General features: G+C 43.0%; 1 protein-coding gene across 2 annotated transcripts in view; it reads left to right on the top strand.

Moving 5' to 3' along the window:
- The window catches only part of MORN2 (MORN repeat containing 2), a 217,613-nt gene that overhangs the window by 85,472 nt on the left and 109,075 nt on the right, over positions 1–23,066 (top strand). For both annotated transcript variants that reach the window (XM_078649009.1, XM_078649010.1), the window contains exon 3: positions 22,295–22,401. In XM_078649009.1, the coding sequence (XP_078505135.1) occupies positions 22,295–22,401 (107 nt within the window). The remainder of the gene's footprint in view (positions 1–22,294; positions 22,402–23,066) is intronic.

Here is a 23,066-nt window from a genome sequence, read left to right as displayed (position 1 = left end):
CATAGCACCTTGACCAATTTTGCTTTGTAGTGCCTTATTTTAATTTTTGTGGTGTTTAGCTCTTTATTTATGATGTTGCTTTTTACAAGGTATATAGTACCTTATTATTCAGTTGTGAGTGCAACATAATCTTTATGTCATTGTGGAAAAACATCATACCCCTTGTGGAACAAACTTGGATGATCAATGGAGCACGGGCTTCTGGCATACAGGCTTCTTATAGAGCTGTATATATTTTGAAGAGACCAGGATACCCAAGTTATCTGGAAGGGACCTTGGGTTTGAGCATTTATATTGGAACAGTGGTCCCTCACAATATCAATTTACTTTTGCGATTAAGACAGAAATGCAATGACATCTATGCTCATATATCTAAATAGATGTTTATACTTCAATACAAGGAAAACATAGAAGTGGGACAATTTACTGGACGGGAAAAAAAAGTATTCTGGGACCGTTATTTCTGCAGCACACAGTCACGCAGAGTCATGTTTCTTTATTTCCATTAAAATTGTTCTTGCTGTGCTCAACAGAAACTTTCCCATGATGACTCAATAATGTATCCTTCTTCAAGGATCTTCCATTAGCTGATGGTACCCTACTCATTCACAATACCTTGCTGTTGTTCAAGTGTCTACTTTGTTCTTCCATCGCCAGCTTCCTTATGCAATTAGCATATGGTGGGCAGAATAGACAGTCATCTAGTGATATAGTGCTTGGGAGCTAAGGCAATATGACGTTTAATAAAATTGTGCTCCGATTTCCTGAGAATATAACTTTTTGAACACAGGATCATTCTACAGTTTTAGTGATTCAATTCACGTCAATACTGTATATAAACCTTATATTTTGGGGGTGAGCGTGAAGACATTCCTGAAGATTTAGATGCTGCTAGGGATGCTCTCCGTTTATTGATTTTGCTGCTGACTTGGGACTATTTTTGATTGCACTTCTCTGTAAGCATCTATTTGATAAAAGCATTCATGGCAATCACTTTGTACCACATATCTTTTAAATTTTTGTTATGAATCTTTAAAATTTCTTTTGCTGATCTAGAAGTCAAATATTGATTGGGACCTTACTTAATTGACTATTTTTACTATTTTGATATGTTGGGGTAGGCCTTACTTTCGTGACACATTGCCTCATGAAACTAAGGTTTACCAGCATGTCCGATTAATCATTCAGTGGACATATGGTTTAGGTAAAATTTTGGGTGAAAGAATGCCTCTCTATCCCGGAAGCAGTATCCTACAATCTGGGATTATAATAGAATTGCTGCTCCTACCCGATGTAGTCTTCGGGTGCTCCACAATCTCCAAGTACCCATACCCATTCACACTGGATCACTGTAGGATTTCAGAGGCGAGTAACCAACTGTGCATAGACAGAAACAAATAGTGTGTGACGGGGCCTTCAATGTGCGCTGAGCGCCAGTGTCTTTCACTGTTCTCAAGTATGCAATCCCTGCCAATAATCCATTGCACGGGTCATTTGACCGTAAACAGTGGGGTTTAAGGGTAGGACCTGACTTTTTGCCAGACTCTGTGCATCTGTCTGGTATAGACATGCACACTCCACATGTCCGTCGGTCTTGCCTAGCATGAGTTGAGTACACCCAAGCAATGTACTGCCAGTGACCTATTTAGGCTCTTACATCTGCATCACATTTCTCCAAGTCCAGCAGCAGAAAAAAGGCATCATTTTTATTTTTGAACAATTCAACACATCAGTAATAGTTTCTAGTGTCATAACCATGTCGCTTTCATTGCAGAGTCAGGTCAGCTTTAAAATTCCCTAGTCAGGGATGCTTTTGTTTGTTGACCTGCTTTCTTTTGCTGGCATGGAAGAACACTGCCTGGACTGGCCATAGTATTGTCACAGATGATGTCTTCTGTGAGATGGTATGTGATTATATCATTGATCACTGATGTCATTTGTGATGTCATCTGTGACCAACAGCGGCTAACCCTAAGGGCCAGGGCACCAACCTCCTGCCTCCCTCTGCCTTTCTACTGCTTGGCACAGTGCAGCCTTTATATGAAAGCAAACCATCTAACAGATCATTTGTTTGCATGTAAAAGCTGTAATATTACATTGACAGCAGAAGAGGGATCCACCAGATGAATTTATTGCTTATGTGTCAGGCGAGGGCTGGTGCAGCCTGGCCTCACACACACTATGCAAATCTGACATGCTGCACTAGATTCCTGCAGTGGAGCATGTCAGATAATGGAGCTTCACAGCTTGTCAATCACACACCCTCTTGTTCAATCAGAAGCTGGAATAGAGAAACAAGGTCTACTTTGGCGCCTTCCACCCTATTCCAGCTTCTGAGTGAGTGGAAGCTCGTGGGTATGCCTCTCGCTGCTGCAGAGAAAAAGGAATTGGAAATCTTGGGCCTGATCAGATACATTTGCGAGTATGTGTTTGTCTGTGTGCTGGGGAGTGCTCATGTATGTATGTGTGAATATCTGTGTGCGTGCCCGGGTCTGTTTTTTGGGTGCATATCTGCTTGTTTGCGACGTGAAAGTCTGGACAGGGGGCCTCACCACTTTAATAATTCACCACCCGCCACTGTCTGTGACCTAATGGGTGAGGTCATGAGCAGTGCAATGAGGAGCAAGCCGCGCTTAACAATACCTTGTGAACTTCAAAGGCATTGTAACTGAACGTCCAGGCCCTGCACAGGCCCTGTGCCACCAAGCCCACCTCTCATGACCTCTGCCATACCCAGTGGGCTCTGAGTGCAGAACGTGCAGAACGTGGCAGGGGCCAGCCCCTGTTTCATTGAAGCATTTGCACACACTATTTCACTATGTGCAATGGGTTCTATGCACAAGCCTCCAAGCCACCGAAGCTGGTGCACACAGCCATAGGCTATACTCAGCTAGCTGCAGACGCAGTGCCTAACCTGCATCATTTCACTTGCCACCAGTATGGCAGCCTATGGACATCAGGGGCCGTATTACGGAAGTGTCCTTGGTGTGCAATGGGCATGTGCACCCACTTAATGTGCCCTTGGAGCACTTTGGTGTTAAAGGCAGCAGACGCTTGTGCGGGCCCTTTCTGTAATACAGATAGCGCTGGTGTGCATATAGCACCCGCACTATCACCAGCGAGCGTGGCCCCATGCAGATGAGGGAATCCCTTTACCTCTGCACCCGTGCCGTATCACAGACACTGGCACAGGGGCAAATAAGCTGTCAGGAGGGGCTCTGACAGTGGGCCTGTCAGTACGCCCCGTGATGGCGGCCCTCTGGAGGGGGAGAGGGTCCTGTGGTCCCCCCATTCATCCCCTTGCAAGCAAGTGCAGTCACTCACTGCATCCACCTACAAGGGGATCTCTAATCCCCCTTAAAAGTGCAGGCGTGTTGCTGCCTGCACAGTGAAACATGAGTGGCTGCTTCAAAGCTGCTCAGTTTTTTACTTGAATGCACTGCCCTCAGGGCAGCACATCTTTGCAGCCGCCCTGGAGGCAGCAATTTCCATGTCATAGGGCGCACTTTCTCTGTTTGTGCCCGGCACACCTGTGTTAAGGTGCACAGTGGCGCAAACAGAAAAAGTGCGTCCTATCTGTAATAGGGCCCTTGATATGCAAAGACAGATCTGGGCGCAACTAGGCCCTACACCAACCCCAACCCCAACCCCAGCTGTGCACATCCCTGGGCCATGCACAACAGGCTATGGCCAAAGGGCCTATATTATGGTCAGACCCCTGTCTACAGTCTCTAGGTGCATAATCTTTGACCAGACATTGACACATTTAGCAATTTCCATTTTCAGTAATTGCATGAAGACAATTACAGTTTAAACATTTTTGGGAGACGCAGGACTAGGTCTGGGAGCCCATGACATAACCAATGGTCGCAGTATCTGCTCATCTATAATATCTTCATTTCTGTGGCCGGGTGATGCCCGCTATGACCCTTTAAACCCTTCATGACAGATTTTTACACACATTATTTTCTTATAATGGCTGCTGCAACAAAAAATGTCAATGGTGGCCAACCAGTGAGATCGCCTTGGACCCTCTGAGGTTCCATAATCTAGCCTAATGGCAACGGCGGTCGACCTCTAATCTGGGGAATCTGGATAGAGTCTCGGCAACAACGCTCAACATCCTGTGATTCTGGACAAATCACTAGCAGCCAGATTCATCAAGCGAAATGCGCTTGCAAAAGGGCCAGATTCTGAGAATCTGGCCCTTTGCGAGTGCAATTTTTGCATTTGGGATTCATCATCCCAAATGCAAAAATCGCTAATAAAGAATTCGCAAATTTGCGAGGATTAGCATTTAAGGAATCTCTGTTAGAGATTCCTTAAATGCCATTCATGAAACATTTAAAAATTGCGAATTCGCAATATTTGGCCGCTATTTACCACGAAGTCAGACTTCGTGGTAAATGGCGAAAAAAATAGAAAAAAGCACTTGAGTGCATTATTCTCTGTTGCATGTTACACACACACATGTCCTTTGGACATGTGTGTGCGCAACACCTGTGTAATGTTGCATTTGAGGGGTGTTACAGGGTGTCCTTTGGACACCCCTGGCACCCTTGAAATTGCATCCTTATTTGCGATTAGCAAATTGCTAATCGCAAATAAGGAATAACTCCCCATTCATTCCTATGGGCCATTAGGCCCATAGGAATGCATGGGGAGTTATTCCTTATTTGCGATTAGCAATTTGCTAATCGCAAATAAGGAACATGTAGGAATCGCAATATTTATTGCAATTCCTACATGAATCCCGTTTTGCAAGTCTTTAAGAGCGATTCCTTATGAATCGCTATTAAAGACTCGCAAAACGGGTCTTTGATGAATCTACCAGTTAATCTCTCTGTGCCTAACAAAAAATGCATGTGTCTGTCTGTAACGAAACTGGTGTTCATGTAATGCGCTCTGATACCCGAAACCTTCGGGTCAAGTTTGTGCTATATAAAACTGGAAACAAAATGGTCAAGATATACAATAGATTAATACTTTCAAACAAGTCCAATAGAGTTTTGTAACATTAGTATCTCAAAAACTATTGACTAATTTACACAGAGCCTCAAAAAGCCCTATTCTGAGTAGAATTTTAATTTCATGCCAGGTTAATGTAAGTCTATGAAGTAGCGTTTGCTGTGGTGCCAAATACATGTTTGTTTTGAGCTTAACTTGGAAACACCATGTTTTTGATCCCCCTACCGCTTTGACTTTTCTCCTTGTAGACAGATCTGTGTGAAATCTGAAACTTAGCCACTTGCACTAATTGTCTGCAAAATGTTGTCCAGATTTGTCAAACCGTGTCAAAGTTAATGAGAAATCCCAAAACAGCGTTTGAAATAATAGTGAGTTTTAACCATAGCTATGTTTACTACCAACACATATTAAATACTATGACTGGTCTTATTGCACAAAATGCAGTGTTATGAAATCCCAAAATTCACAGACATGCAATTGAACTATAGAAAATATGTCATTGGTCCCAGTGAAATAAGTAAAAAAAAATTTGAGTTCTTGTGAAATTTCGGATGCGTTATCTTGATGACGGCCACAAACCCTTGAGCACAGCTTTACCGTTGTTCGTTCTTAAGTCAGCATTCTAAAAATTGAAAGGTAAATAAAATGAACATTCTAATTCCAATAAGTACCTATTGTTAGCTTCAACATGCTGGGAAACGCTTCAACACTCTTTCACTTCTACAGACCAAATAGGTTTTTAACAAAGAAAATAGTGTTTTTTTTAAATACAATTCTATAGTCTTAACTTGTCTTAAATATATAGTTTGGTATTTTTCTCTTTTCAACTACAGACAACCAATACTGTAGTTCAGTAAATTACATACTGTTTTCAATAGACATTTCCATGTTAAAAAAACCACCCCTTTCAAGCTAAATTTCTTTTCACCCAGTACGACTATATAATATACTTAATACATAACAGATAACACTTAATATAGTCCTACGTTTGCATCATTATAATTACTCTGAAATAACCATAGTACTTAAAAAATAAGAAAGAGGTACCATGCACATGATATTCTGTCACCAGAGATTACAATTTTTTTTTGTCAGTTCTAATACAAGTCCTATTTGCTTTTTGGGCTATTGTGGCTCATGACTGCCTGGGGCTATTAACTGTCATTGTTGTCTGGGGACATTGATATTCCTTAGTGCTTAAGATATTGAGGTTGATTGCTGCTGGGATCATTGATTCCTAGGGTCTCTAAAACTCATTAGTGACTTGTGCCATTGAGTTCATGGGGCCATTGATGCCCATTACTGTCTGAAACCAGTGATGGGTAGTAATTCCTGGGGCTACTAAGGCTTGTTATTTAGAGGGGCTGCTTCTGCTCAATAATGTGTTGGTCATTGAAGCTCACTGCCCCTTCGCGCCTTATTGGCCAAGACTGCCTAGGGCTATATACATGTATGATTGATGCTTGGTACTGCTTGGTAAACTGACTGGGGCTTTTAACCTCTTTAATGTAGAGGACAAACCGTTCATGTCCACTACATTGCCTCTGTTATACAGATAATGTGGGCGGTTCTTTCACCAAATTAGCACCAGAAGGGTTTTCTTTAAAAAAAAGAAACTGAGAACATGAGGGAAGAGCTGAATGTTTTTTTTGTAGTGTTACTTTCAGCGTGCACAGTGTCTAAATGAAAGCAGACAGTGCCATTGTGTGCTGTCTGCTTTCACTTGGATCAGTGTTTGGGCGAGTTGCATAAGCTTTCCCCGGGGCACCAATCTGTGCAGAAGAAGTACAGCTGGAAAGGGGACACCGTCCCCAAAGGCATTTGTGGAGGGAGCTGCTCCGCTGCCCAGGGGCATGTACTCCCTGCCTAAAGATTTAAAAATAGTCTTCCTGCCCCCAGGCTTCAGGTGGAGAGGAGGGAAAAGAAATCCCACTAGACACCGGAGATAATTTAAGAACAAAAAGAAAGGGAGTGGGCTGCCTATCCAGGCATTGGTGCTTGTGCAACATCTAATAATAGCCCCAGCAGACTTTCTGCACCCCCCCCTGCTGGGAGGGAACACAAAGCTCATTAGGCTACTACATTCTTTTTTATTTCTTAAAGAAGGGGTGTAAGCAGCCCACTCTCTCATCAGGTCATGCCCACCCACCCCAAAAGGAACAAAACCGCCTTTTATCCCCCTGAGGTGGGCAGAAATCCTACTAGGGATTTCATTATGGTGAAAAAGAAATGGTGGGGGTGGCCCTGGCATTGGGCCATGTCCACCCGACCAGCTTTAGCAGATGTACTGACATCCCCCACCCCCGAGGAGGGTGGGATAGAAATCCCACAAGACCATCAAGTCTATTTCTATTTTCAATAAGGAGTTTGGGCATCCTACTCTGGCATCAAGCCATACCCCCACTCCAAACACAGTCTTTTACATCGCCCCCGTTTGGGGTACAGAAAGCACAGTAGACTGCAAGGCAATAAAAAAAGAAGGGTAGAGGGCAGCCTTCCTGGGATCGGGCTGTGCCCAATCCATTTATGGCCTCAGCAGTCTTTCTGCCCCCAGGGGCAATGTTAAGGAGGTGTTAACCCACAATCTGTCCCTGGTGTAGGGGGGAAGAGAGCCCACAAGACACAGGGGAAAAGAGTAAATGATAAAAAAAAGAGGTGAGGCGGCCCGCCCAGACTTTGTGCTGACCCGCCACCTCATAATGGCCATAGCTGTCTTTCTGCCTCTGTGGGTGACAGGTTGGGACAGTTTACAGCAGTCTGAGAGGATAAATCCAAATTTCTTCTCACCTTCCCAAGTGAATGACTGCACTATTCAGGCTTCCGGCAGGCGATGGAACCCTGGGATTTTCTGAAACCTGAGACCCGATAAATGCAGTGAGATGCTGCTTGTGTGAATCTGTCAACAATGTCTTACTCAGAAGGCTCTGCAAATGTCAAACTCAGAGCCATCACCACCCCTTGTTGTAAATTATTTTGTCCACCCTAAGCGTGGAAGGGTATACTCAGATGTGAGTCCCTTGCTCATTGCACCATCAGGATTCAAGCAAGCCGGGCCGAAGACGCCTGAAATGGCAGAAACCGGTCCCCGGAAGCTTGTTTCCTTCCCAGTGTAAGAATTGGCTTTTGTAGTCTGGTCTGCCCTGTTCCCATGATGCACTGGGCCAGGGACAGACTAATTTGCATACAGCCAGGTTCTGAAACTGGGATGGTGCAATGAGCTAAAAAACGGTGTTGGATCTAGCCCTGATCTCTTGACTGGGTGAGAGTACTCTGCTTAATTCAGAGACTCTGTCCATCACCACCCCTTGTTGTAAATTATTTTGTCCACCCTAAGCGTGGAAGGGTATACTCAAATGTGAGTCCCTTGCTCATTGCACCATCAGGATTCAAGCAAGCCGGGCCGAAGACGCCTGAAATGGCAGAAACCAGTCCCCGGAAGCTTGTTTCCTTCCCAGTGTAAGAATTGGCTTTTGTAGTCTGGTCTGCCCTGTTCCCATGATGCACTGGGCCAGGGACAGACTAATTTGCATACAGCCAGGTTCTGAAACTGGGATGGTGCAATGAGCTAAAAAACGGTGTTGGATCTAGCCCTGATCTCTTGACTGGGTGAGAGTACTCTGCTTAATTCAGAGACTCTGTCCATCACCACCCCTTGTTGTAAATTATTTTGTCCACCCTAAGCGTGGAAGGGTATACTCAGATGTGAGTCCCTTGCTCAATGCACCATCAGGATTCAAGCAAGCCGGGCCGAAGACGCCTGAAATGGCAGAAACCGGTCCCCGGAAGCTTGTTTCCTTCCCAGTGTAAGAATTGGCTTTTGTAGTCTGGTCTGCCCTGTTCCCATGATGCACTGGGCCAGGGACAGACTAATTTGCATACAGCCAGGTTCTGAAACTGGGATGGTGCAATGAGCTAAAAAACGGTGTTGGATCTAGCCCTGATCTCTTGACTGGGTGAGAGTACTCTGCTTAATTCAGAGACTCTGTCCATCACCACCCCTTGTTGTAAATTATTTTGTCCACCCTAAGCGTGGAAGGGTATACTCAGATGTGAGTCCCTTGCTCATTGCACCATCAGGATTCAAGCAAGCCGGGCCGAAGACGCCTGAAATGGCAGAAACCGGTCCCCGGAAGCTTGTTTCCTTCCCAGTGTAAGAATTGGCTTTTGTAGTCTGGTCTGCCCTGTTCCCATGATGCACTGGGCCAGGGACAGACTAATTTGCATACAGCCAGGTTCTGAAACTGGGATGGTGCAATGAGCTAAAAAACGGTGTTGGATCTAGCCCTGATCTCTTGACTGGGTGAGAGTACTCTGCTTAATTCAGAGACTCTGTCCATCACCACCCCTTGTTGTAAAAAACTTTGACTAAAGTCATGTATTTTCTTCACATTTGTGTGAGGGTATATTTCCGGATTCTGCAGAGGTCCACAAAATTCCGCCTAGAGCACCCAGTCAAGGCACTTTGGCGGCCCAGGCAAGGACCGGTGTTTGTACCCCACCAGTGCTCGTGCACACGGATAAAACACTGCAGGGCTACAGGGCAGATGTGTCATTGATGCCTCAAGGAGGCGCCATTGATCGCCCGTGCGACCTACATGTGGAAACGGACCCGCCCTGCACACAGGCTGATGTAGGCACACACTTAAGCCTGGGAGTAAGACGTGAACTTTTCAGCAAGACAGCTCAGTAGATTAGGTGCCTGCCGCATAGATAGATAGATGTACGTGTAACCAGCAGGTCACGGGATGGATCGCTTTCTGCTGCCTTGGCCTGTCATTCTCCCAGCATCGACTCGAGAACATGACAAGACCCATGTTATGAAATACAGTTTAGTCTCTGGAGGCATTAAGGAAGGTGGTGCACATGGCACCCGTGAGCCAAAGGGTGACGCTGAGGCAGATGGTCCAGCTCCCGCTTTTGTGCTTTGAGAGGATTGGATTGGAATTGCATTTCTATTGCGCTTACTACCTCTGACGAGGCGCGCGTTGAAGCGCTTTATGCCAGCAGCAATGCTCCGGAAGCCATGTTCAGTGGTGTATTTTCCTACTGCCTGTTGTTAGGTCCTACATGACAACATTTGAGGAGCACAGGCTGATTCACGGGTCGTCGCCTGATGGCATCGGCAACAAAATAGCGCTTCAGCCGAACGCTTCACACCCAGCTCTTTTAAACAAGTAAGGCCAAACACAGCAGCCGCCTACACAGACAGACACAACACGGACAGCGGGAGAGGCAAGTGAGGCCGCAGTATTAGCACTGGTTGCACGGCTGCCTTCAAAACAAGCCGCGAGTGGTGCGGGAGAGCACGCACGCGCATGCTTGTGTGAGGGAGCAGGCCTCATTATGGCGCACAAGTCTGGATACGATAATGCAAAACAGATGTCGGCCGTGCGAGTAACCACCACCAATAGGCCATGGGCGGAGCAAAGGCTGGACATGCACCTGCCTTTGCCCAATTGCGTGCTGTCTTTCTTAGAAAGACACACGCAAAGCCCAATAGCCTGCAAACAAAACTAAACCACACGCACAAGCGTGTGGTCAGATTTCCAAAGCCCTTTTATTCTTTACATAAAGTCTCGCCAGAGCAGCGCATGCGCGCTACTACATGCTCGGTCTAAAAACTACTATATAAAGATAAGAGATAGATTTTTTTTTTAACTGGCGACTGATGAAGTGAGGCTTGAAAATGAGGTGAAATGGACTTCTTTATCACAATAATATAATAACAGTAGGCTCTTCCCCCAGTAAACTCATGCTTCCAGACTCAGTTACTTCTGGATGCACACAGATTGTCTCATACACATTACTCCGAGTAGTGTTTTTTCAAAGATTTCTTTGCTTTAACCCCTTCCATGCTCATGACAAGCTGAGCTCGTCATGAGTTGCGCCGCTCGCATGCTCATGACGAGCTCAGCTCGTCATGTAACGCGTTTTAAAAAAAAAAGCCACACAGCGCGAAAATCGCGGCCGCACGCATGCGGTTAAGGTTCATAGCATCTCAAGAAAACTGTGGCAATAACAAATAAGAGCCCACCTTCACATTGGCTATAAATATGTACACCTATTAGTATGATGATATCCAATCATTTTTAACCTATTTGTGTAAAAGAACTTTATATCAGCTGTTTTAAAGTTTCATCCTACCTCAAACTAAGGGCCCGATGTAGGTAATAGTGAAATACCGAATTCTAAATACCGAGTTTTACCGATTAGGTATTTAGAAATTGGTATTTCAGATGTTGGTAAGAATTCGGTAAAAAATACAGAATTCTTAATATTCGTTATTACCGAATCGGTAATTGAGATTCGGTAATAACAAATACCTACCCATTCATTCCTATGGGCTTGGAGGCCCATAGGAATGAATGTTAAGACATTCGGTATTACCGATTCGGTATTACTGAATCGGTAATACCGGGAGGTATTTCAAGGGTGCCAGGGTGTCCAAAGGACACCCTGTTGAACCCCTAAAATGTGCATGTGTGCGCATGTGGCACACATGCATGCCCTAAGGGCATGGATGTGTGCCAAAAAAAAAGCAAGAAAGTGCTTTTTTAAAGGAATTCGGTAATTACCACCAACTTGAAGTTGGTGGTAATTACTGATTCCTTTAGGCCCAAAAGCACTCTTTTATGTGCTTTCTACATTGCATTTAAGGAATCAGTATTACCGATTCCTTATTACCGAATCCTTCCCTACATCACGAAGGCCTAAATACCAGTCTGTAACGGTGAAATTTACCGAATTTCACCGTTACCGACCGGTATTTGGGCCACCTACATCGGGCCCCTAAGTCTGCAAAGCTTTCCTTCTCGCAGTCCGCTTGGAAGAACAAGAATGCTGAAAAGACCGACATTTTGATATAAAATACCACATAAAATCATCTAATAACAAGGCAAACAAAATGCCATGACTTCCTGTTTTCCGTGGATAGACTAATGAAACTGATACCATGCATGGCATGCATAGTTTTAATTTCCAGGCAGTGTGAGTTGACTCTTAAATGCACCATGTCATATAACTATAGAGAATGGGAAACTGATGTGAAACAATGTAGACAAGTACCTGCCGCAACCAAAACCTTTGTGTTCCATGGACCCTGAAGTGGCAAAATGAAAGCCCTTTCCCTTTAGTTCTTCAGCATGACTAGGTAGAATGCTCATTACATCACCAACAAAATCAGCAACTTCATTCTGCCATCAACGCAGCAGCTGCATTTCTCCCCAGGACTATGTCCATTTACTTCATGGTCTGTTTTACCTCTTTAAGCAGCCTGAATCAGGGGAATCTGGCTTTGTTGTCTTTTTTTGTTTTCTTGTCACACAGTCCTAAAGCAGATGGTGTCAAACGCGGCCAAGCACTCAAGATTTCTGAAGTCAGATCTGAAAAATCATTCAAGATTATTGAATGATGGTATAGATCAGAACCTTTACTAATGAGTGCTGAGTGGTTGGGAAAATAAAACATGCATTTAGAATTAATGAGTGGTGGTGCAAAGCAGCATACACACTAAGGATTAATTAGTGATGAAGCAAATGCGAACACGCATAGATGTGGTCATTTCATGTCAAGATCGGAGGCTAGCGTTATGCATACATATCTTCTATTTCCAGCTTCTTACAGCACTTTAAAGCAAACATCGAAAATTCCAGAACTAGAATGTTCCTAAGCCTATGTAACTCCCATCTCCGCAGCCACCGACTTCTTTTATTGGCTGCTCCTTGACAGATTAGTATTGTGTGAATGTAGGTTTTTTGATGTGTATGATATCTGATTTAGTTTAAGTTTTAAGGATATTTAATATTTCAGATTATTTCTGTGTGTTATTTTGTGAATTTTTACTATTAAACGTGTATTTGTTTGGAGATTTAAGTAGATTTACATGTAATTAGTAATTGTTTGAACTGACCCAATTTATGGGTTCTTTTAGCGTATCAGCAGTAGGCAGATAGATATATAGACTTTAGGAACTTAAAGTGTAATAGGTATGGGAATATGTGAATTTTACCACTGGGCACGAGTGGCTGTTTTGGGCTTGTGCTCCGCTGCGGTAATGGTTTTTGAGCACAGACCTGTGCTTGCCCGAGCTTTTCTTCGCTTGCGCAGCATGGATCACGTGTTGTCTCCTGAGGGCGCATCAGAAACAGGATTGTTCCTCGGAGGCTTCTTTAACCACTTCCGTGCTGATGACGGAACCGCTCCGTCATCAGCCGCGGTCGCGCTGTGCTGATGACGGAGCGGTTCCGTCATGGCCCGCCCGGCCCGTTCTATTGAGCGGACGGAGCAGTTCCGTCACCAGCATGGGCGCGCCGTGCGCCCCCCCCCGACGCCTTAGTGCTGCGGCGGAATATCCACCGCAGCGAAGGTGTTAATAGCGAGCGTGATGATGTCACGCATGCGCACGTGATGACGTTGCTTCGGAGACATTTTGAAAAAGTTAAGTCTCTGCATTGGATTCAATTGGATTGAAGATAACAATGGCCATTTTGGAAAAGGATGTGACAATATTTATCCAAGCCCAACTTTCAAAACAGCTGTTTCTTAGCATTTTGATAGCCGGCAACTTAGGAAGGACAGCTGTAGTGCGGGAAGTTGAAAACGAAAGAAAAAAAGAAGTTAAGGTGAATCTATTGAGTTTAGCAGAAGTGACTTTTATATAGTAAGATACATTGTTTAATATATAACTTTCATCACTAGACATGTAAGCGAAAAACATTACTGTTTCCGTAAGTGACGGGGAATGACGAATCTTGGTCCTCACCCAAAAAAACCTTAGGTCTCAGTCCCATAATCTTTCTTGGTCTTGGATATCTAAAAATCTGAATAGCCATAAGCCAGGCAAGGCAAACAAGCTTCCCTTTTAGCAGATCTTTAAGTATTGCATCATGGAATTTATCTGGGAAAGGCCCTGGAAAACTAGCACTGATCTTAGAAAACTCACCGTCAATTGTGACTATGCAAGAAACATGGGCATTAGCATATTTTGACCAAAAAGACTACATTATATAAGATCTCCCGACTGATGCAGTGAGAAGGGCCCACGCAGAAGGAGGCCTTGCAATTTTACTGAAGGAAGATCAATTTTGGGATCAGGAAGTAGTTAATATGTGTCTGCCAAATATCCAATGTATGAAGATTAAGTATAAGAAAAAGACTGCTGACTCCAGGCACAATCTCCTTATCTTAATGTTTATATCCCCCGGGGCCTGCGAATGACCATCTAATGATCAAAGTTTTGCTCAAAATTGATTCTGTTATAGATTCCAAAGGATTTCCTTCGTTACTGATAACGGGGGACTTCAGTGGAAACATTCTTGATACTTTATTGTCTGAATGGAGCACTTAGGCATATGAAGGTATGGTGTCAATTCCATCACCGTTATTCCCTTCAGAGATCAAGGCTGACAAAAGAGGGAAAATTCTAGTCACCTCGGCGACGGCCTTAAGTGGGCTTATACTAAACGGAAGGGGACATTCCCGCAGCTTATACCAGAAAGGAACCATCTAGTACATCCATTCTTGACTATATAATCTTCAGACTGGATCTCCATGGGATGATGCAACCCCTGACCGTTCAAACCACAAAACCACAAAAGTAAGAAACCATGCAATTCTGTTATTGACAACTGAGATCCCATTACAACCTTCTCAATCATGGTCTCTGTCACAACAAAATGCAACCATAAAAATCCACTTCAAGAACGGGCGAATAAAGTAGAACTCCAAATCAATTTCTTCATTATTGACTAGCGGAAGTACTGTCCCGACCCGATAGCAGCTCATGAGAACACAATTGCCGCGATAGTGGTCTCATTGACCGCCCGCACAGCTAGATGCGGGATGCGTAAGGGTCAATTACCCCCAAACCATCCAGAAAGCGTAACCTCTAAGTTAAACACATTGATTAGACTTCAATTTTTTTAATATTCTGGAGCCGGACAGAAATGGTTGTAAAGGAGAAAACTAGGCGTGCACAAATTGACAAAAACTGGGTGGACATTCAAATAGCAGTGAACCAAAAAAACAGTAAGGAGTTGTGGAGGATTGTAGCAGAAGCAACAGGCATACGGAAAGCTAGTAACTCCTCTCCAGTTTCACCATCGGAGTGGGGAAAATATCTCCTCGAGATCTATAAGCCAAATCTTTATGGCCTATCAAATTCAACACAACCTGGGTACAGAAAAGAGGAAAAGTTTCCTGACATGATAGCGCCATCAGCGAAAGAAATAGCACTATGCATAAAGGCAGCAAGATCAACTGCAGCAATAGGCCCAGATAAAATCCCCATTAAAGTTCTTTAAAGCAACCTTGAAGACTGGAGCAAGTTTCTGGCTCCGGTATTCTCCCACTGTCTTTCCACCGGGAGAATTCCAAAATCATGGCAAGGGAGCATCGTGTTGCCCATCTTGAAAAAAGGATCCCGACTACTCCCCAATAACTATCAACAGATAGCCTTCCTGGATGCTACAGGGAAGATCTTTGCTAAATGCGTGCTGGAACATCTGCAAGATTGGGCATTTTCTACAGGCGCAATACCAACGACTCAGGTTGGCTTTCGACCAAAGCACTCTGTAACGGATAACATCACAGTCTTGCAAACAGGCATAGACAAATATATAGTAATGAAGAAGCAAACGGTTTATTGTGTCTTTGTTGATTTTACCACTGCTTTTGACCGTGTAGATAGGCTAACTCTATGGACAGAGCTAGGGATGCTTGGAATACCAAACGACCTGCTCACCATAATCATGGCATTACATTCTGCAATATGGTGCAAAGTTCAGCTGGGGTTTGAATAAGGGCTGACAGGGCCTATTGCTACAAGGAATGGCCTAAAGCAAGGTTGCGTCTTAGCCCGCATTTTATTTACCCTGTACATAAGTGACCTCTCAGAGTGTTTACAAACAATTATTAATGTCCCACCAAAAAATAGGCTTCTGCAATATGCACATTTTAATGTACGCTGACGATGTAGTAATAATAGATCTTACACCGGTAGGTTTACAAAGAAATCTTAATGCTAGATAAGTATGCTAAAGACAATTATCTTACACCAAATACCGCTAAAACTAAAGTCCCCCCCTTTAGAGGTAGAAAGCACTACCTTTACTATAACTGGACATTAGATAGGAAACCTCTAGAGGTTGTTAAAGAATATGTTTACTTGTGGAGAATTTTCACCCAGACCTTACAAAATTCGCCCCACCTTGGAAATATCAGCCTAAAAGCTGAAGCCCTCGTTGAAAGACTACTAAGATTCTACTCCTCCTCAAGCAACAGATATTTTGCTCCTATACTTGAGGTCTAACGCTCAAAGATACCACCATTTCCATTTAAGAAGTCTTTATTCGATTATTTCATCTTAAAAGACAAACATACACAATAAAATACACAATAAAATAACAAGTACATATAAAACAAATGTAACCGACATACATAAAATGGGTACAAAACAATAATTAATTATTGCATTAAAAAGTATTAAATCAATTAATATAGACATTCTTATAATGGGTACATAACGATAGATTAAAAACAATATAAAACCAGGAAGATCAAAATCAGCATTAAAAAGTTGCTATTTAAAAGTACAAAGGCAATCCTAGCACTGGTTATTTTTTATATAATTAGTTCTAATCACCCACGCCCATCCGAGGAATTTCGCCACACCAGTAACAATAAGAGGGGTTAGATTGGTTCTTAAAAGTCTGCTAGCCTCACTAGCTAGGCGAGTACCCAGGGCTCTACAAACTGGGCCTAGCCATTTGGTCCTTGGGGCTGCATAAAGTGGGCAGACAAACAAAAAATGATCAACACTTTCACTCAAAACTTGACAATGAGGACAACGTTCTGACCCCCTTGAACACCATTTGTTGGTAAATGCCCTTAGAGGCAGCGTACCACATCTAAGTTGATGGAACAACTTACGGTCCATTGGTTTGGTGATTAGATCCCAATATTTTTCCAACTTAGAGGCATCTTTGTGTTCTATGAACTTACTAGAAAGGTTATTAGGAGGCAATCTCTGATGTCGGTTTGTGGTCGCCCAGTCCCAATACACAATACAATACACCAATTTTACTATATGCTCTGGAATATATCCCGATTAAGGCATGGCACCGACTAAATGTAAAAGAAGGGACTCTACTACGTAAATTGCTAAGAGTCAAGTAGTCAGTCCCCGTCAAAGCAATTCGCCTTGAGCTATCCATAGACAGCGTGCATACAAAAGCTATAATAAGCATACTCCGCTGGGCCTATAAGCTTTTACTTGCAGACCAAGGGACCATAAGGCATATGCTGAAATTGGAGACTTTTAAAGACGATCCATCTTACCATACTTTTAATATGAACTTAAATATTGCACTAACCCAGTCTGGTTGCACAATTGCACTTTTGAAATCTATGATTCCCTCACATCTGAAGCTCTAGCTAAAGAACCTGACCGCAAAATTAAGCTATGTGTTAGAATTAGACCACTGCTCTCGGATAAAACATAATGCACACTTTGCAGACAGTCAACAATATAAAACTCCACAATGGTACAGAAGTTTAGAGCACATGGTCAGGTGTACCATAATTTTAATGAGGCAAGGGATCCTACCCTTAAAGACCGTGACTTTTAAATGGGACAAATCGGATAATTCTACAGAAATTTGTTATTTATGTAATGGAGGATGGCAGGATTATGTACATGTGTTATTCTGTCCAAAGTCGATTCTGGTAGAGGCCCAAATAAATAACCTAAGGGTTATTTATTTGGTGAAGGTTGTAGGGAAGTAAGTGTCCACCTTCACCAGTTTAGACAAGGCTCAATCCTCTCTGAGAAGAGTGTTTGGCAGAAGTGTTTTTGATCAGGTCCCAGCAAGGGGACGGTTCCCTGGACGATCTTCCACAACGTTCCAATCCCAATACCAGGGAATTGGTAAATTCAGAGGTTTTCAGTCCAGCATGGGTATGTATCACCAGAGGGGAAGAAATAGCAGGACACGCCAGTCGAGAGGAAGAGCACAGTTTGCTCAAGGATTTCAGGGTAAGTATGAAGGCTCCTTTTGGTTCTTCCCCCAAAAAGGTAGGGGGAAAATTAAGGTGTTTTGTGAACAATTGGGAAGATTTTAACAAAAGATCTGTGGAGGGTAGATTTTAGAATTCGGAAAGGATGCAAGGCAGATAGGGGAGCCAAGGCCGTTAGTCTTTCAAGAGAGCAACAGAATTTAGTAGTAGAGGTGCAGGAAATGTTACAAAAAGGAGCTATAGAGAGAGTGTGCAAGGAAGATCGGGGTTTTGTGAGTACAATCTTTTTGGTCAGAAAGAAGGACAAGGATTGAAGGCCTGTGATAAATTTGGGAAAGTTGAATCAGTTTCTTGTTTACAGATATTTCAAAATGGAGGGGATCCATCTATTGAGGGATATTTTGCAGGAGAAAGATTGGTTGGTAAAATTGGATCTCAAGGATGCATATTTTACAATTCCGATAGTGAGGGAGAGTCTCGGGTTTCTACAGTTCAGGTGGTTAGGGGTTCTTTATCAGTTAGCATGCCTTCCATTTGGGTTGACATTGGCACCTTGGTGTTTTACCAAGCTTTTGAGACCTTTGGCGAAATTTCTCAAGGAGAAAGGTATAAGAATGATCATGGTCTTAGCAGGAGACTTCAGAGCATATAAATTCTTTGGAAATTAAGGCAGGTCTTTTTGCTCTGCAGAGTTTTAGAAAAAAGTTGAGGAGCGTCAATGTTTTGTTGAAGATGGGCAATGTCTCAGCGGTTTGGTATATAAACCGCTTGGGAGGAAGCAGGTTGAGGAATTAGACTACGATTGCAAAGCAGATTTGGGATTATTGTCTAGAACAAAAGATTGGGTTGCAAGCAGAGTATTTCCCAGGTCAGAACAATTTGGTGGCAGATTGGAATTACATACATCTGAAAGATTACAGTGATTGGAAGCCAAATGTACACATTTTTCGGAGGATATGTCAGATTTGAGGTTTTCTGGAGTTGGATCTGTTTGCATCAAGGCTAACATTCCAGTTGAGCTGGCATTACAGTTGGAGACCGGAACCTCTAGCAGAGGTGGATGCTTTTCAGCAGGATTGGAGGTAGGTCCAGGGGTATGCATGTCCGCCTTTTCTAGTGATTCAGAGAGTATTGTTGATGGTGTGGAGGCAGAGATGTCAAGTAATTCTTGTGACGCCTTTTTGGGGCGGGACAGGCTTGGTTTCCAGGGCTATTGGAATTGGCAATAGAGGAACCCTTTTAATTTCCAGGAGTTAGAGGATGTTCTTTTAGGGCCGGAAGGGAGTTTACATTATTTGGTCGTGGGGGTAGCTTTGAACCTTCTTGTTTGGAAGATTTCAGGGGAGGGGTGCAAATTGCAGGACTTTCGCAACAGGCTCAAGAGTCACTCAGGGAGTCTTGGGCACAAGGGACTAAGAAGACACATGTTGGTGCTTGGAAAAAAAGGTAATTGGGCAGGCGGTGCCTGCTAGGCACTGCCACCTTATCACAGATGCTGACCGCTCCGCCAGGCAATCGGAACAATTGGCGGGCAGTCTTTGTGTCCGCCACGGTCGCAGTCACGGTCCGACCCCCCCGCCATCCTAATTTGGTGGGGGGAAATTGCTGTCCAATGGTGGAGGGCTTCCACCATCGTAATCACCCCCTATGTTTTCTTCTATATTTCTTCTATATTCTACCCAAAGTTTGATGACCATCCTAAATTGTGTGTTGTGAGATGTATGAGAGAATATGAGAATAGAAAGGAGGATTACAGTTGTTGATTTCCTATGTAAAGCCTTTCAGGCCAATAATTTCGGCAACTATTGCCCGTTTGGTGATGTCTTGCATGTATGAAGCCGGTATTGATCTGGAGAGGTATGGAGCACATTCAGTGAGAGGTGCTATGGCAAGTAAGGTGTTAACGTCTGGTGGATGGTTAGAGGAGATTTTGCATGCAGCTGACTGGTCAAATGCTGATGTATTTGGGAGGTATCACTTGAAGCCTGTGGAGCAGGGATTGTGTGTGGTTTTAACACAGCTTTGAACATGCACAATGCTAGCCGCCTGTCTTGACATGGAATGTAGATTCTCCAAGTAGGTGAAGAGAGAATCTGGATTTCATTAAAACCACGGAATCTAGCATTATACCTCCCTCCCAGGTGAGTATTTGGGGGCGAGAGTAATAAGTGGGAATATTGTGATCTGGAGAGAATGTGATTTGCAGAATATGATGTTAGAAGAACATTTTATATTTTTTTCATTTGTTGTTTTATTATAGACTCCCGATAGAAAAGGAGGAAAAGAAGAGGAGAATAATTTGTTAATTCGTGAAGAAAATGTTTTGAGTTATGGGACCGGAGCAGCTTAAAAGAGGAAAATGGCTGCTGTGATGGGAGTTATATAGGCTTAGGGACATTCTAGTTCTGGAATCTTTGATGTTGGTGATGTTTGCTTTAAAGTGCTGCTTGGAGCTGGTAATAAAAGATATATATGCATAATGCTAGCCTCCGTGTTTTTAATGAAATCCAGATTCTCTCTTTACCTACCTACTTGGGGAATCTACAATATTGCACATTGTGGACATCCTGACACAGTGGTGCTCACCTCTCATGTAATGCTTGCACTGACATAATTCTTATTTTATGTGGTGGGGATACCTAACATGACGTCTCCCAGCCCTAGTTAGTATACTGCTTGCATTGGCATAATATTGGTAATTCTTGGTATTATATGACCTTAGCACTGCTACTGTCCAAAGCCTCATCCTGTGGTTTGACACAGGTGGATTTGCATTTGACCCCCAGATTCATCATAGTCATGTTTTGCGAGTCCTTAATAGCGAAATTTAAGGGTTCGCTATTAAAGACTCGCAAAACGGGATGCATGTAGAAATCGCAATATTTTTAGCGATTTCGACTGCTTCCTTATTTGCGATTCGCTAATTGCGAATCGCAAATAAGGAATGGCTTTCCCATTCATTCCTATGGGCCTAAAGGCCCATAGGAATGAATGGGGAGTCATTCCTTATTTGCGATTAGCAATTAGCGAATCGCAAATAAGGAAGCAATTTCAAGGGTGCCAGGGTGTCCAAAGGACACCCTGTTGCATCCCTGAAATGGTAATGTACACTGGTGTTTGCTATTTACCACGTAGTTAGACTTCGCGGTAAATAGTGGCCCCAGATTGCGAATTCGCAATTTTGAAATGGTTCATGCATTGCATTTAAGGAATCTCAAATTGAGATTCCTTAAATGCAAATAATCGCAATGTAGCGATTTCTAAAACTGCGATTTTTGCGTTTGGGATGATGCATCCCAAATGCAAAAATACCGCTCGCAAAGGGCCAGATTCTCAGAATCTGGCCCATTGCGAGCGGATTTTGGTTTGATGAATCTGGTCTTAAATGTTTATGAGTTATCACATTTATCTAGCCATGCAACTGAATCACTTTTTAACCATTCACTCACCCATTAACATACCCATTGATCCATCTATTCAAATGCTTGCTAATTATCCATGCTCGGACTCCTTCATTCATCCTTGCACTCATCCACGCATTAACTCATTCTCCATTCACCACCTGTCCCATGCACAAACTCAAACTTTTTTTAGTAGTGGATTCTAAAATGAGCCTTCGACCTCATGACATTCTAGAGCATTCTTTTCACTTTAGTGGTGTGGAATGAGCAAGGTTATTTTGCAGCAAGTCTTTGCATTTTTCAATGTGAGTGAATTTTGTTAAATCTCTGCTATTCATGGCCTTAGCAATGCACATTGACAAAAGCAAAAGATCTGGCTTCTTACTGACACTTCCTCATCATTCTTTAGTGATTTTAGGCACTAATCATGCACTTTCTCTGTCACTCAGCCGTGTACGCGTACATCCATTCATCCGCTCATTTGCTCATTCTTGCATTCACTCACTTGCCCATCCACAATACCATACACACAAACTCACTAACCAGTGAAGAGCCACATTCATTTATATTCCTGACCTACTGGCTTTTTCGCACAGTTTACTTGCTGTACTGGAAGGATTCTAGTCTGCTTCAAGTAGCTTATTTGCACTTCTAGTGCTATTTACTCTCTGACAACTGTTTCTTCTGTAGCTCAGTATGAAACCTTAATATTAGTATATTTAATTCCAAATTATGCCAGCCCTAAAACCTATAACATTATATGCATTTTAACCATCGTCTTTTGTATATGGTCCGTATTTTTCAATTTGATTGTATTTCCTCAACATTTTATTAAAATACTAAGAAACCCTGGGTGTTTGTTAGTGGAAGAACGTAAATTCTCAGGACTAATATTCTTTATTTTATTGTAGAAGGTGAATGTACACGAACTCCTTCTGGAGCATTTGAGAGAAATGGAAGAGGAATTCATATAACCCCAAATGGAATTATATATGAAGGATCCTGGAGAGATGACCGGGTAATGCATATGATTGGTTCTGAAATCTGTTCAGAATAGAAGGAAGTGTCTTTTTTTATTTACTTGCTACCACCTGTGCCCTTCTCAAAACACTTGTGTAATACAAGCAAATTCCGCAGTTAACAATAATATAAACAAAATGTATATTATCTGTGTAGCAAACTGTACCTCTTGTGGGGTTCACCCATTTGTTTAGGTAGGTTGTATTTGCTAGCATATTTTTTACTCCGGATACTGCAAGACTGCCAGACAGCTCCCAATGTATGTTCTTTGATCCATAAACATGGTGACAAATTGGCTAAATTCAATTGACATCTTGCTTTTAGGTAAACCTGTAGTACAGGATCACAGAAATTGTACCAGTGGCATAAAAGTGAAAGGTCACATGTGGGATGCAGTTTCATTTGCATTATTCAGTTGAGTAACTAAAACATTGTATCTAGGGTGCTCCTGCAACCCTTACTGGCTACAGGCAAAGCTGGATCAGATTCAGGTTTAAAATAAACCCCTTTTAATATATATAAAATCCTACTCAACCATAATAAGGCAGTGTAAGCATACCTTGGAGGCCAAATGGCCTAGGAGCATAATGTGTAGAGTCGAGACATGCAAACTTGAGACTGTAATAAAGGGACTCAAAAGTGCTATTTAATGCATAGGATGAA

This window comes from Lissotriton helveticus, chromosome 6, assembly GCF_964261635.1.
Source record: "Lissotriton helveticus chromosome 6, aLisHel1.1, whole genome shotgun sequence".
Classification (NCBI taxonomy): Eukaryota; Metazoa; Chordata; class Amphibia; order Caudata; family Salamandridae; genus Lissotriton; species Lissotriton helveticus.
The sequence above is the reverse complement of the archived record's forward strand: the minus strand, read 5'-3'. Positions and strand labels throughout refer to the sequence as shown.